A 15790-nucleotide genomic window follows, 5' to 3' on the forward strand; every position below is an offset into this window, starting at 1 on the left:
CTGTGTTTTGGAAAGGCGATAAATGACTGCTTTTTATAGTGTAATTTAAAATAATAATATGGATTACAGTTGTGTTCAGTCATGAAAGTATAATTTAGCAGTTTGGGCTTATAATAACCTTTTTTTTAGTGTCCACTCTTATTTTAGATCAAGAATGGCTTACTTGGGAATGATTTACTATGCTTGCTCCCAGAGTCTAGTAGGGCTGAACATGTGTTTAATTGGAATTTTATGTTGTTGTGTTGGAAAAGCTTCCCACAAAAATGAAATGGAAAGTTGGGGGAAAAAAGATGGCTAAATAGTGAGCCATTCCAATATCAAAAGCATGTGGCATGTTTGCAAGCTTGCTGTATAAGTAGGGGCTCTCCAGGAAATGGGTGGCTCACTCGAAGTGGTCACTGGAGAGAGTTTAATAAAGGGACTACTGTATTTATAAAGGTGTGAGAAGGTTAAGGGAAGTAACAAGGGATGATGAACTACCCCTTCCCCCCACCCAGCTCCATGGAGCAGGGAGCCTTCACCACCCCAGGCCTGAAGAGGCAGTGTGTTTGCTGTTCCTGGATCTGGAAAACACTGAAGCTACGGAGAGGAGCAGGTGACCAGCACTGCGTCCCCGGTGGAGGAATGTGGCCAGTGCTAGGTTCCAGCAAGGCAAGGAGGGAGCCAAGGGGTCCCAAATGTCCAAACTTGCTTACTTTCCATCTTCAAATCTCCTTTCTCAGCCCCACACTGGGCTGGACCCAAACAAAACTAGAGGGCAAGGACACCAAGGGACATCATCTGAGGCACAGAGCAAGGTAAAGAAGGGTGGAGTGTGACTTTGGAGGAATAGCCAGCATCCATACAGGACTGGGAGGGAGGAAGGGTAAATAAAACTGATGCTAAAAGACTTTGCATTCATATTTGATATACATGTCACCAATTGGAATCTAAACTCAATGATCTTCTAGTTCCCTTTTTCTACTTTCCAGTTATTACTACTGAAAAAAGACTCTTTTAAAGTTCTCTTTTTACCTGTGATTAGGTGACTTGCAGGGCTGTTTGTTTCTATCTTTGATCAGGTTGGATGCAAATCACTAGCTTTTCATAAGAATGCATCAGTCTCTAGAAACATGGAGCAAAACAGAAGCAACCCACTTCTTGCTACTATCTAGGGCCGTAGGGGGATATTTTGCCATTCCTAAGATCCATCAGTAAAATCAAATGGGGAACTTTGAATTTAATTGTTTGTCAGGCATTTTGTATATCTCCTCTGGGGTTCCTGATTCTCCCTTCTGTACTCCCTTCCTTTAACTCCCCACTTTCAGAACTCTCCTTGGGGTTTCTTTCTATTCCACAGACCTATTTGGGTTCCACTGCATAAATGCAACTATATCTCACCTTCCCAGGTATCTGAGTCAGGTGAGAAGCCTCTTTCCCTTTCTCTGATTTTATGGTCTGATAGCATAGACTCTTTCATTATCCCTGGTCTACGATGACCCACAATCCTCTTAACCTCCTCCTTTCTTGCAGTGTTCTGGGGTCAGTCACACTGCAAGACACCCAGATCAGAACTGGGAATCATGAGATTAGTTCTCAAGTATTGCCACAAATTAGCCATGTATTACTGGTGAAATCAAAGAATATTTCTAAGTCTTGCTTTTGTCATCTGTAAAACTGTGCTTAAAACAGATTTGTGATCTCTCAAATACTACCATGTAATAAGAGAGATGAGAGCTGGTAGAAGTGGCCTAGTTGTCTTCAAAGAAAAGGAAGGCTGTGTGGAGATGGACCGGAACTTAAAGATGACCATTATGTCTCAGGCCTGGTTCCTGGTTTCAAGCCACAGAAACATACTCTTTTCTGGACCAGGGGATGCCATGCTTTGGCTTACTCAACTAAACACCTGCAAAAGCTGAGGTAGATGTCGTAATGCCAATATATGACTGTTCTGCCATCTAAGAAAGCCTGGTGTCCCTGTTGTGGAATCACTGCACCATGACAAGTTCCTCAGGTCTAGACCCCCTTTCTGGTGAGACTGCCCACACCTATGCACCTCCTACAGCAATGTTCCAGAGCTGCCACTGCCCAAACAAAATCATACATGAGACTGAGGAGGACATCACAATGTCAGTTTATTAATTTACAAGGAGAAATAAAATGTTTAGGAATATACTTAACCAAGGAGGTGAAAGACCTCTACAAGGAAAGCTCTAAAACACTGCTGAAAGAAAGCATACATGACACAAACGAATGGGAACACATACCATGTTCATGGATAGGTAGAATCAATATTGTGAAAATGACCATACTGCCAAAAGCAATCTACAAATTCAATGCATTTCCCATCAAAATACTACCATCATTCTTCACAGAACTAGAAAAAAAATCCTAAAATTCATATGGAACCAAAAAAGAACCCACATAGCCAAAGCAAGACTAAGCAAAAAGAACAAATCTGGAAGCATCACATTATCTGACTTCAAACTATAAGGCCATAGTCACCAAAACAGCATGGTACTGGTATAAAAATAGTCACATAGACCAATGGAACAGAATAGAGATCTCAGAAATAAAGCCAAATACTTACAGCCAACTGATCTTCAACAAAGCAAACAAAAACATAAAGTGGGGAAAGGACACTCCACTCAACAAATGGTTCAGGGATAATTGGCAAGCCACATGTAGAAGAATGAAACTGGATCCTCATCTCTCACCTTATACAAAAATCAACTCAAGATGAATCAAGGACTTACATCTAAGACTTGAAACCATAAACATTCTAGAAGATAACATTGGAAAAACCCTTCTAGACATTGGCTTAGGCAAAGACTTCATGACCAAGAACCCAAAAGCAAATGCAACAAAAACAAAGATAAATAGACAAGACTTAATTAAACTAAAGAGCTTCTGCACAGCAAAAGAAACAATCAGCAGAGTACACAGACAACCTACAGAGTGGGAGAAAATCTTCACAATATATACATCTGACAAAGGACTAACATCCAGAATCGACATGGAACTCAAACAAATTAGCAAGGAAAAAACAATCCCACCAAAAAGTGGACTAAGGACATGAATACACAATTCTCAAAAGAAGATACACAAATGGCCAACAAACATATGAAAAAATGCTCGACATCACTGATGATCAGGGGAAATGCAAATTGAAACCATAATGTGATACCACTTTACTCCTGCAAGAATGGCCATAACCAAAAAAATATAAAAAAATAGATGTTGGTGTGGATGTGGTGAAAAGGGAACACTTTTACACTGCTGGTGGGAATGTAAACTAGTACAACCACTATGGAAAACAGTGTGGAGATTCCTTCAAGAACTAAAGGTAGAACTACCATTCGATCCAGCAATCCCACTACTGGCTCTCTACCCAGAGGAAAAGATGACATTATACAAAAAAGATAACTTGTACACGCATGTTCATAGCAGCACAATTCGCAATTGCAAAAATGTGGGACCAGCCCAAATGCCCGTCAATCAATGAGTGGATAAAGAAATTGTATATGTATATGTATATATCTATATGTATATATATGTGCATGTATATGTATTATATATTTGTGTGTGTGTGTGTGTGTATATATATATATGAATACTAATCAGCCATAAAAAGGAATGAAATAATGGCATTCGCAGTGACCTGGATGGAATTGGAGACAATTATTCTAAGTGAAGTCACTCAGGAATGGAAAACCAAACGTCGTATGTTCTCACTCATAAGTGGGAGCTAAGCTATGAGGACCCAAAGGCATAAGAATGATATGATGGACTTTGGGGACTCAGGGGGAAGGGTGGGAGAGAGATGAGGGATAAAAGACTACACATTGGTGGCCAGGCGCGGTGGCTCACGCCTGTAATCCCAGCACTTTGGGAGGCCAAGGCGGGTGGATCACGAGGTCAGGAGATCGAGGCCATCCTGGCTAACACGGTGAAACCCCGTCTCTACTAAAAATACAAAAAATTAGCCAGGCATGGTGGCGCGCGCCTGTAGTCCCAGCTACTTGGCAGGCTGAGGCAGGAGAATGGCGTGAACCCGGGAGGCAGAGCTTGCAGTGAGCAGGGATTGTGCCACTACACTCCAGCCTGGGAGACAGAGTGAGACTCCATCTCAAAAAAAAAAAAAAAGACTACACATTGGTTACAGCGTACACTGCTTGCATGATGGGTGCACCAAAAATCTCAGAAATCACCACTAAAAAACTTACTCATGTAACCAAACACCACCTGTTCCCCCCAAACCCCTTGGAAATTATTAGATCCTCCTAGGGGTCTAATATACTCAAAGTCGGAGTCAGACTTTCTCTCAGTGCCAGACACGCCTACACGGAGGACTTAAATCCTAGCTAGAGATTTTTGGTGAACATGGAAATGAAATGAAGGAAGTTGTGCTTACAGCAGATCCTAATGATGTATCCACCTCATCACAGGGATGTCCTTGGAACCCTAAAATCATTTAGCCATATCCCTAGGAGCCTTGGCTTCAGAAGTGCAAGTCCCTTCTCCCAAAACTGCTGAGGACACCTGTCTCTGAGCCTGCTTCCATAGGGGACTGTTTCTCTTCCCACTCCTTCCTCAGCACCTCCGTGATTTCCTTTTTCAGACAAGTTAAATCAAGTTCCAATCTGACAGGTGGCCTGGGGAGCTATTCTCTTTCTTTCTTGCTTATTTATGCTCAGATCTATTCTGTGTGGATTCCAGAGTTCAGTTCTGAGGGAAAGTCTAACTTTCTGTACGTGGAATAAGTCTCAAACACGAACAGCTGAAGCCGCAGCTTACCACTTACCTGTGCTGTGGGACCAGCCAAGCTACCTGTGAAATAAGGCGGTCCAGGCTGCTCCACCCATGGGTTCCCTCATATGCTTAGCACCAGTTGGTTGTGTTTGTTCCGAAATCCGTTAATGCCAATTGTACTAGACATTGTAATTATACAGTTTGTAAAACATAAAATAGGGCCAGGTGCAATGGTTCATGCCTACAATCCTAGCACTTTGACAGGGTGAGGAGGGAGGACTACTTGAGGTCAGGAGTTTGAGACCAGCCTGGGCAACAGAGCGAGACCCCGTCTCTACAAAAGTTTTTTTAAATAATAAGGTGGGCATGGTGGTATGTGCCTGCGGGCCCAGCTACTCAGGAGGCTGAGGGAGAAAGCTTGCTAGAGTCCAGGAGTTTGACATTGCAGTGAGCTATTATTGAGCAAGACAACTACAGATATTGAGGAAAATTATACACATTTAGGGCTTGCACTCAAATTGTTCTACAGCTATCTTTATTTTTGAGACAGGGTCTCACTCTGTTGCCCAGGCTGGAGTGCAGTGGTGCGATCACAGCTCACTGCAATCTCAATCTCCCCGGGCTCAGCCTCCCAAGTAGCTGTACTACAGGCATGCACCACCACACTCTACTAACTTTTTTGTATTTTTTTCAGAGACAGGGTTTCATTTTCATTTACAAAAAGCCAGAGATTGTGAACAACACCTTATAGATATGCTTTATGCATAAAACCAACAGGAAGGAATATTAAAAGGAATGACATTGTCCCTACACCAAAAGATTAGTGGATAAATGTACGTTTATGTGTTCTAATAGAAAATAAAATGTTTAAACTGTTAAAACAATTCTTATGATTCCTTCCTTTAACTGACTTTTTTGATTTCCTGACCAACTAAGTCAGATAAGAGTGATTCAAATGCAGTAACAAATATAGGTTATTATTTAAGTGTAACGTTAACTTTACTTATTAATATGCAATTACAGATTATCTTCTAAAGCAATGCATAAACAAGTGGGCCTTCTTGCTTAATATCTCTTTTTTCTCCCTTCACTTCGCTTGGGGCGTTTAGTATAAGTTGCAGTAGCAATTGCAGGGAATTTCTACCTTAAGCACCAGTTTCACCAAGCTCTCCAGTCCTTGCCTGTGGTCAGGAGGGTCTGCTTCGTTCACGCACTGTCTGTTTGGTAGTGTGCAGAGATGGTTTTCTTTTGCACCTTTAGGTGTCATCTGGAGTAAAAGGGAAGGAAACAATTCCTTGTCTGATCGGAGGAGCCCTTGCTTAAGGACTGCCCGAGCCAGTGGCTTAGCACATCGATTAAGGCATGCTCTGTCCTGAAGTTTGTCCTCAGCCTCCACAGAACCACATTTTGGGCTAGGAACTCCAAAGCCCTTGGTGACTCACTGAGGCAACATGTCCTGTTACGTTTCCATTCCTCCCCATTCCTTTCTTTGAGTTTTTCCTTGTTCTGCCTTCTGGTTCTCTATCTCTCCCTCCCCCAAGTTCTGATGTCCACAGGGACAAGAACCCACTGTTTCCTAAATCTGTGAGTCGGGTTTCCAGCTCCTACCAAGCTCTGTATACTAAGAAGGTAAAAAGTAAAGTTTAAATAATCTCTTAGAAGTAGGAACTCAAGGAGCTCAAGTTAATTCACAAACAACAGTGTGAAGACAATAATAAAACCACAGTTTCAGGGCTAGGGAGGGCCAGGAGAAAACATTATAAATGGTCCTTTAACAATTTGCAATTTGCTGTATTATATTAAAAATATATTTATTTGAAAAATATCCAGGAACATATACATTGGATCTAATATAAATAAGAGACTTAATGGGAGAAACAGAAACACATTTTACATTAATCTTGAAAAATCAATTTCCATTAATAGAAGCACAGGAAACAAGTTGAAAATAGCATAGATCATGATGTCTTTTTTTTTTTGAAGAAAAAAGATGGTATTGCTATTCATAATTACAAGAAATGGATGATAATATTTTAAATGAGTTAACTTTGGTCCATCATGCTTACTTCATGGTGTGAAGAAAACGGCACTTGAATGATTTTTTCCCTTAATTTGTTCTAAATTACAGCAAAGTGCTCTGCAAGAAACAAGTGCTTGTGTTAATTAATTCTGAGTAAAGAAGGTCACCGGTATACATAGGGTTCATTTTGTGGTTTTAGTTATTGGCATCCTTCTGCAATTAGAATTCGTCATTAGGTATTAGAGGAACATGCAGATTTTCACTTTTTTAAATCCAGAATTTCAGATTTAGGCACATTTTAAACTTTTTCTCTAAAAATATTCTGACCCCAAGCTAAAAACTTGCTTTCTAACTCAAAAAATACTAAAGAAAGCTGTTTATCTAACATTTCCTACAATTTAATACATATCACTTATCTTGTTAAGCCTTTCTCTACTTCTGACAGAATTAACCAGTCCCCTCTCCTTTTTTTTCTGATTCTCTTCCTCTTGATATTATTTATGTCACATTGCATTGCACTTATCATTTACATATTCCTCTCCCCCGAGACTGAGTTCCATGAGGGGAGAGATGGGGTGTTATTGGTATTTATAGCCTCTGAGCCCAGGACACTCTCTGGGCCACAATAGGCTCTAAATAAATGTTTACTGATCAGAATTGTTTATTGATATATTTTAAGTGCTATCCATATACATTAACATAACAGTGCTTGCTAAGATACGTGAAAGTATGCAAGACTTCCCCATTTAGGTTTTCACTTTCTAAATCAGGGGTTGGCAAACTTCCTGTAAAGGTCCAGAAAGTAAATATTTTAGGCTTTGCAGGCCATTCGGTCTCTGTTGCAACCACTCAGCTCTGTCATGGAAGCATGAAAGCAGTCATGCACAGTATGTGAGTGAATGGGGAGGGCAGCATCCCAATAACTTTATTTCCAAAATAGGCTGCAGGCTGGATTTGGCCCTGCCAACTCCTGTTCTAAATCCTTATTTTGAAAGGTGGGGAAAGAGGGAATAAATATTCCAAGCATGTATCTTGATAATCACTACAGTCAAAGTTTCTTATAAATGTTGGCAATAAGAATTATGATGTACATGCCATTTTGGAAATGTCTCCAAATTTTTCTTCTCCAAGAACAAAATGGAAACTAAGTGAGTTTTTCCCTGCTGTACCCTATTAATACTAAGGCACGAGGTTGTAGGGGATAGCAGGACTATGAGAATTAGAAGTACTGACAAGACAGGGAAGTGACACAAAAGAAGAATGCAGGGAAAAGAGAGCAGATGGAAGTGAGCATGGCCTGCAGCAAGACGTGTCTGGGTCCTAATCCTACAGTGGATGGTGTGTTAGGTAAGTTGGAGACACACAGGGTTTTGCCCTGCTTCTCATCTGAGACATGAGAGAAAAAATGTCATATAGCAGTGGTCCTCAAACTTTTTGGCTAGCATACAAAATTGTTAAAAGAATCGTGAAAGAAGGCATATTGCTTCACGAATTTCTAAGTTGACAGCCAAAATTTTTTATAATTAGGATGCAATTTTCAGAATATTATAAATAACGACATGTAAAAATAAAAGTGCCTTATCACCCTTTTAATATATCCAGTGGTGTCTAATATCATAGCAAAATGTTAACTTTTTATATTGAAATGATTTTAGATTTACAGAAAAATTGCCAACTTAGTCCAGAGAGTTCCTGTACAGCCTCCTTCAGCTTATTCTAATGGTACATCTCATAAAACCATGGTATAATCATCAAAACAAAGAAACTAATACTGGTACAATACTATTAATTAAACCATAGACTTTATTTTACTTTCCCATTTTCCCATAATGACCATTTTCTGTTCCATGATCCATTTGAGGATTTCAACTTGCACGTAGTTGTCATGTCTCTTTACTGTCCTCCAATCCTTGACATTTCCTCAATCTTTCCTTATCTTTCATGACCAGGACACTTTTGAAGTGATCATTTATCTTGTGGAATGTCCCTCAACTTGGATTTGTCTAATGTTTTTTCATGATTGAGATTATGCATTTTGGGGAGGATACCAAAGAAGTCATGTGCCTTTCTCAATGCCATACCAGGGGGTACATGATGCTGATGTGGCTTATTACTGCTTCTGTTAACCTTGATCCCTTGATTAAAGAAGTTTCTCTACTGTAAAGTTATTACTTTCCCTTTGTAATTAGTGATTATTTTGGGGAAAATACTCTAAGGTTATGCAAATATTCTGTTTTTCCTCAAACATTCACCCACTAACTTTCGCACCAACTGGTAGGTCTTGCCAACAATTATTACTGTTGTGTTTTCCTGATAGTGATTTTTGTTTCTCCCATTTCTTCTACATTTATCAATTGGAATTTACTGGGGAGAAGAACTGTTTCTTCTTTTCATTCATTCATTCACTCATTCAATTGTTTACATCAGTATGGACACACAGATATTTATTGTGTGGGTTATAATCCAATATTATAATTTTTTATTGTTTGCTCAAATTGTTCCAGCATTTCCACTGGAGAGCTCCTTCAGGTTGGTTCCTGTAGCCTTCGGACATGTGCCATCTTTTTGTGAGCACCTCCTTATTTTCTGCCATCACAAGATATTCCAGTTTCATCTTGTATTTTCCTGCCTTAGACCTGCAATCAACCACTTTCTCAAGAAGCCTAAGTTCCTTTGACTGGAGATACTACAACAATTTGAATTCTATCATAATCTATTTAAAAATAGAAATACACACAAATAACCTCTTCAGCAGTCAGAGATATTACTTTCTTTCAATCTTGTATTTCCATTCCAACTCCCCCACAGAATTTTATCCTAATGAGATATACTTTAATTTGTGAAATATTTTATTCATTACCTTGTCATATTTTCCTGCAGTAAATGTATATAAATTAATTTTTTTTTTTTTTTTTTGAGAGAGTCTCGCTCTGTCGCCCAGGCTGGAGTGCAGTGGCGCCATCTCGGCTCACTGTAAGCTCCGACTTCCGGGTTCATGCCATTCTCTTGCCTCAGCCTCCCGAGTAGCTGGGAATACAGGCACCCGCCACAACACACAGCTAATTTTTTTGTATTTTTAGTAGAGATGGGGTTTCACCTTGTTAGCCAGGATGGTCTCGATCTCCTCACCTCGTGATCCACCCGCCTCGGCCTCCCAAAGTTGCTGGGATTACACACGTGAGCCACCGCGCCCAGCCTAAAATTATGTTTTAAGAAGTCCCTGTGAACATAGGCTCTAAGTATTACACATTTTCTTCTATATTGAGTTGTCATTTCAATTATTGTTAGTATACAATGGATCAGAACAAAATAAATATGTTACAAAGATTAAGATAGTATATGTCAAACTAAAATGATAGCAAATGGATCTGTTAATGAAATGGATATATCATAGATAAAAATTAATTAGTATTAAAAACTGCTAGTATAAATCAAGGTTCAGCATCAATTCTGTTCTCTCTCTTCTTTTTTTGTAGCTATACATGTTGAGAAACTCTGGTAGCAATTGCTGGTGCTGTCTGTAGTCCCTTATCCTCTCTTTCCTGAGCACACAAAGCAGAAGACTTCCTGGACTTCCTTTCAGTTAGGTTAGGTCATGTGACTAGTTCCAGCCAATGACACGCGAGTGGAAGTGCCACGTGTTTCTTCCTAAACCTGGGAACTTAACAGTTCTCTAGTGCCATAGCAGCACTGGAAGCCCCATGTTCTGGAGGCAGGACACAGCCTGGATCTGTGAGTTACTGCTTGGAGGCAAGTGTCCTGACCATAGCAGGCTTTGCATGATCAATAAATTAACTTCTGAGTTTTGTTTTTAACCACTAGTATTACAGGGTTTGTTTCCACAGCACACTCTAACTTATGTTAACATAGAAACTTTGTTCAAATAAATAAGTAGATGGGAATAAAAGGAGGTTTGTTATAACAATATCCCTCTATTACTTAAATTCCTTTCTCATAGGTGCCAAAAAAATCAGTGATTCTACATTAAAAATTATTTTCTATATCAACCAACTGCTTGATTATGTTCTCCTTCAGTTTTTTTTAAAGCATAGAAGTGGAAACACCCTACTTGCAAAGTGATTTGTTACCCAGTCATTAGAATGATTCATGTCAATTTCCTACAAGTAAAATTAAAAGGCTTTACTAAGACTCTTCAAATAACTGTTCATTATGCCTGTTACTCTTTCACTTACAGGCACCTTGCTTTACCTGATATACAAATGAAGGCTGGGAAAAGTAAAATATCACTTCATTATAGTTCGGTCAATACTATTTTTCTATTAAAATGCCTTTATCCTATTACAAGCTTTAATCAGAACACAAGAGCAGCAGATTTAGTTCATTCAATTAATACAAAATGTTCATCATAAAACTTAATGGGTAAAGTCAATCCTTGTTGTCAAACCAATGAGCCAAATAAAAAAAAGTTCAGAAAAGGTCTGAATTCATTTTTCAGTTCAAATAAACTTGTTAATACTCATCCTCACAACTCACATAGAAATCTAAGATAAATCAAGCCTTGGGACTTTCTTCTGGATAACATAAGATGTTAGGTTCTTGGCAACACATGCTTCACTTTGCTTTCACCAGACTTTTTCTACAGCTTGTTCTCTGACAATAGTCAGGCAGTAGATGATATAAATTTTCAAATGAAAGTAGCACTCCAGCTGTTCCACTGTATAATACATATTAATTCAGAATATGACATGGGGCAAAATAACTCATTTCTAAGTCATCGCTTCAACTTTAACAGAAAAATGTCCTAACACAGAGAAAGACGTGAGGATCTACAGAATGAGTTTACAATTTCTTTATTAAAAGAAGCTTCACTGACATCAATACTTTGAATATTTTTCTTTGGAGCCATGGAGGATTTTCCCATAGTAAGATCTGAAATGAAAGCCATTTCTTTTTCTTTTTCTTTTTAAAGGTAGAGAAAGGCATCTGTGTAAAGAGAGATGGGAAAGAAGAACCAGGGGTGCTCTCAGGTAAATCAGTTTTAAGAAAAAATATACATGAAGATTCTGGAAATTAAGTTTCTTAAATACCCATGCTCCTGTATTCCTTAGGCATGTGTCCCCAGTTTGAGGACTTTTGACTTAGAGGATTTCAACAGCCTGTGGAAGCTCCATAATGAATCAAAGATGGGTCTCAAGTCAACATCCTCTGTCAGCCACAGATTGGAGGCCCATGGAGGACTCCAGGCCTTAGGAGACAGAGGGCTGGCTATATAGGAGAAGCATGGACCCATGAATGACTGAACAGAGCAAAGTCCTCTTGCCAGCCCATGCAGGTGTGGGTGAGAAATAAACCTTTGCTGTGTTAATCCACCAAGACTGTGGGATTGTTTGCTATGGCATTTCGCCTTTCTGGACGAAAAGAGTAGCTAATGGTAGCTAATGGGATCTCACCACTGCAGGGGTGAAGTGACTGCCTTGTAGCCAAGAACTGCAGTGTTCGGATAGGGAATTCAACAGGAGACACAGCCAGTTCTCAAGAGATAAGACAGCACCAGGGACAGCCAGAATGAGGCCAAATCAAAGAGAACAGACTACAGATTAAAGCAACTGCAGACTTCACAGCAGATGCCAGCAGAATTCCCAGGAGTGAGGCCAGACAGCTATTCTCAGTGGACACCAGCTAACATACATCCACAGTAAGTTATCACCTTCTCCCCTCAACACTACCAGGACACAGCAAGTTCTTATATATCCAACCACCATTTTGAGAAGAGTAAAGAAACTCCAAAAGACTGAATGTTTAAGTAAACATTCAGTTTAATCTTATCTTTAATAAGGAGTGGACCCTTCAAGAGAAGAAATATTTAACCCGAAAGAAGACTGTTGTAACTGTAAGAGCCCAATATATTGTTAAATGGAAAAACCCAGGCATTTCCATTACTCAGAGTCTATAAAGATCCTCAGGTTAGTCATAGAACATAATTGACTGTTGGAGGGGCACATTAACTATGTGTGAATTTGTGATCCTGCCGCTTTTTTGGCATAAATGTAAGGAGTACAAGTGTAATTTTGTTACATAAATACAGTATGTAGTGGTAAAGTCTGGTATAACCATCACGCAAATAGTGTATAATATACCCATTACCTGCTACTTTTTTTTCTTTTCGAATTATAGCTATAAAATCTAGTTCACATTAAAAATACAGATGAGGCCAGGTGTGGTGGCTCATGCCTGTAATCTTAGCACTTTGGGAGGCTGGGGCGGGTGGATCACGAGGTCAGGAGATCGAGACCATCCTGGACAACATGGTGAAACCCTGTCTCTACTAAAAATACAAAAATTAGCTGGGCATGGTGGCATGTGCCTGTAATCACAGCTACTTGGGAGGCTGAGGCAGGAAACTTGCTCGAACCAGGCAGTCGAAGGTTGCAGTGAGCTGAGATCATGCCACTGTACTCCTGCCTGGCAACAGAGCAAGACTCCATCTCCAAAAAAAAAAAAAAAGAAAAAAAGTTTCAAAAAAAATGCAAATATAAAAATGTAGCAGAATACTTCAGTACTATTTCTGCAAATTCAGTAATGGCAAGAAGTGTGTGATCTGTCCATGGGTCCAGATTATCTGGAGATGTTGTTCAATACTAAACATCAAAGTATGGAGCACTGACAAGCAATACAGCTTCTTTCTGCAAAATCACTTTCCTAATGGTGTATTTTGTCAAATTATTATGTGTGACTATATACCTTGACTGGAAGGCTGGTTGATTAGCAGTTTTTACCAAGTCCATTGAAAAGAACAGAACTTTAATTCCACTCAAAAGATGGTTAAATTGGGCTTTTATACCATCTGGTGAGTTCAAGCCAATTATTTTTTGAGTCATAAATATGCAACTGCCACATAATATAATATCTTTTAAAAAATGAAGTCCCAATACTTAAAAAAATTATGGAGGTAGACTGTCCCAGTGTGTAAATTATTATAACAGTAGCAAAGAGCTGCTTTTGGAAGCTGGATTAACTGTTGCAGGCCACAAGGATTCCATTCTTAGTGGTATGCTCTTCAAATTGTATTTCTAATGATGATGGTTTGCCTCTTAGAAATTCATTCATACTTTCAGAGCTCCCCCTTGTGACTAGTGGCCACTGGTTTTGAGGCAGTTGGTTGTAATAATTAAAATGCATACTCTCAGGGAGGCCCTGAGAGTCCCCCAGTTTCTCTCTATCATGGAACCTTACTTCATTTTCATAACCACTTGCTATTTTATGCATATGCATTTCTTTACTGAGTTACTGTCAATTTTCCCTCATTAGAAAATAAGTGGCATGAAAAGATAGCCCTTACCCCAAGTTGCTCACCTTAGTACCTCTGTTTCTAGAACAGCACTTTTTTGAGTTGGGGTCTCATTCAGTTGCCCAGGCAGGAGTGCAGTGGCGCAACCATAGCTCACTGCAGCCTTCAACTTCTGGGCTCAGTTGATCCTCTTCCCTCAGCCTCCTAAGTAGCTGGGACTACAGGTGCGTGCCACCATGCTCAGTACACTTTTTTCTTGATAAAATTCAATAAACAGTTATGTAATGAGTAAATTTTTAGATATTGATTATGAAGCTGTTTTCTTTATAAGGAACTAATAAAGGAAAATAAAATCTGTACTTTTTTATTTACAGACAGTATCATAATCATTATTTACCATCTACACTAACTAGACTAATATAAAAGGAGATCGTTCCCAGAAAATAGTTTATTAAATAGAACACCTAAACTCATTTACATAATAAAGATATCTAGATTACTAATTTATTTAGTACTTCTCAACAACATCTGTCTGGTTCTAATGAGACTATAATTCAGATCTTTAGCTCTTCTCCTTTAAATCCAAGTTACATTTTATATCTTCCAGTTGTTAAGAGTGTTACATATTATTTTATATATTTAGTTTTTCAGAAAGTCCATGAGTTTTAACAGTACAACTGTTAAAGTTTCAATATATTACTTTAAGCTTATCTATAAGACATTTTAAAATATCCAACTTAATCATCATTTAGTAATTGAAAGTTTAAGGCCACATTTTAACTATATGGTTGTTTATAAAAGTGTGCTGCTAATGAAGGTCTTTGCCATTTAAAAGAAGGTATTTTTCTTTCTCCTTTAGCTTGAGATGTTAGACCTAATAAAAATGAATGTCACCTTAAATATCAGTTGAGAGCCCAGAACCTGTGACCCTTAAGCACAGAAATTAGTATTTTCCAAATCCTGCTATTAAAAGTGAATTCAAAAGAAACAACTAAGCATCCTCTCAGAAGCCCTTTCCTTTTCCTCTCATATACAAGATTAATTTTTTTTTGCTTCTTTCTGTCTTTCTTAATGGTACGAGTGCAGGTAAATGTCTGAATAGATACCAGATTAGTTTTAAAATTCCCCCAAATTTTAGTAGAGATACATTAACGCAAAAACTATTATTCGCATTGATTTCAGAGTTTTCAATAGGGAGTTTCTTCTAATAATTCTTGTCTTTCTGAAAAATAACCAATGCATAATTTACCCCTTTTAAGAATGGATCACAGTTTAGGGAAATGAATAAATCAAAACCCATCTGATTTGGTTAAAATTCAAAACCAGTAATCACTTCAAGAATAATTAAAATAGTGACCCAATTCACATTCTAATGGCATCTGTGCTGTAAAGGGAAAGACAGATGAGACTCCTGTTTAGTCTTCTTTACTTACCCTGGTGTCTGTGGCATTCTCTGACCTCATTATTATTGGTCACTTTTCTCAAGATCAGAAATGAGAATATTTTCTTCTAAATGTACTGTACTAAAGTTGGTTGCAGGATAGTAAGGATTCCGAAACCCTGCAAGTCTCCTGAAGAAGCCACTGTTATGCTTGTATATGCAGAAGGAAAGTGTGCAAATGGCCACAATGACTATCAGTGTCAGTACAACCGCAAGAGGAATGATGCTGTGACTTGGTCCTGAAAGAAGATATTTTTTTTTAAAAAAGAAAAACTTCAGTGGTGATGAAGTAATATAGATACTGTCATACAGCTGCTTTCTATCTTATTATTTCTAAGAAAAATCAAAA

The 15790-nt window shown here is 38.7% G+C and overlaps 1 protein-coding gene across 3 annotated transcripts in view; it reads right to left on the reverse strand.

Moving 5' to 3' along the window:
- Positions 1–6516: 6516 nt before the first annotated feature.
- Positions 6517–15790, reverse strand: part of PLA2R1 (phospholipase A2 receptor 1) — a 130880-nt gene continuing 121606 nt past the window's right edge. For 2 of the 3 annotated variants that reach the window (XM_057301422.2, XM_057301420.2), the window contains exon 30: positions 6517–15680. In XM_057301422.2, the coding sequence (XP_057157405.1) occupies positions 15466–15680 (215 nt within the window). In that variant the 3' untranslated portion in view covers positions 6517–15465. The remainder of the gene's footprint in view (positions 15681–15790) is intronic. The other variant, XM_063595200.1, reaches the window with a different exon arrangement.

The sequence above is a fragment of the Pan paniscus genome, chromosome 13 (assembly GCF_029289425.2).
Source record: "Pan paniscus chromosome 13, NHGRI_mPanPan1-v2.0_pri, whole genome shotgun sequence".
Taxonomy (NCBI): Eukaryota; Metazoa; Chordata; class Mammalia; order Primates; family Hominidae; genus Pan; species Pan paniscus.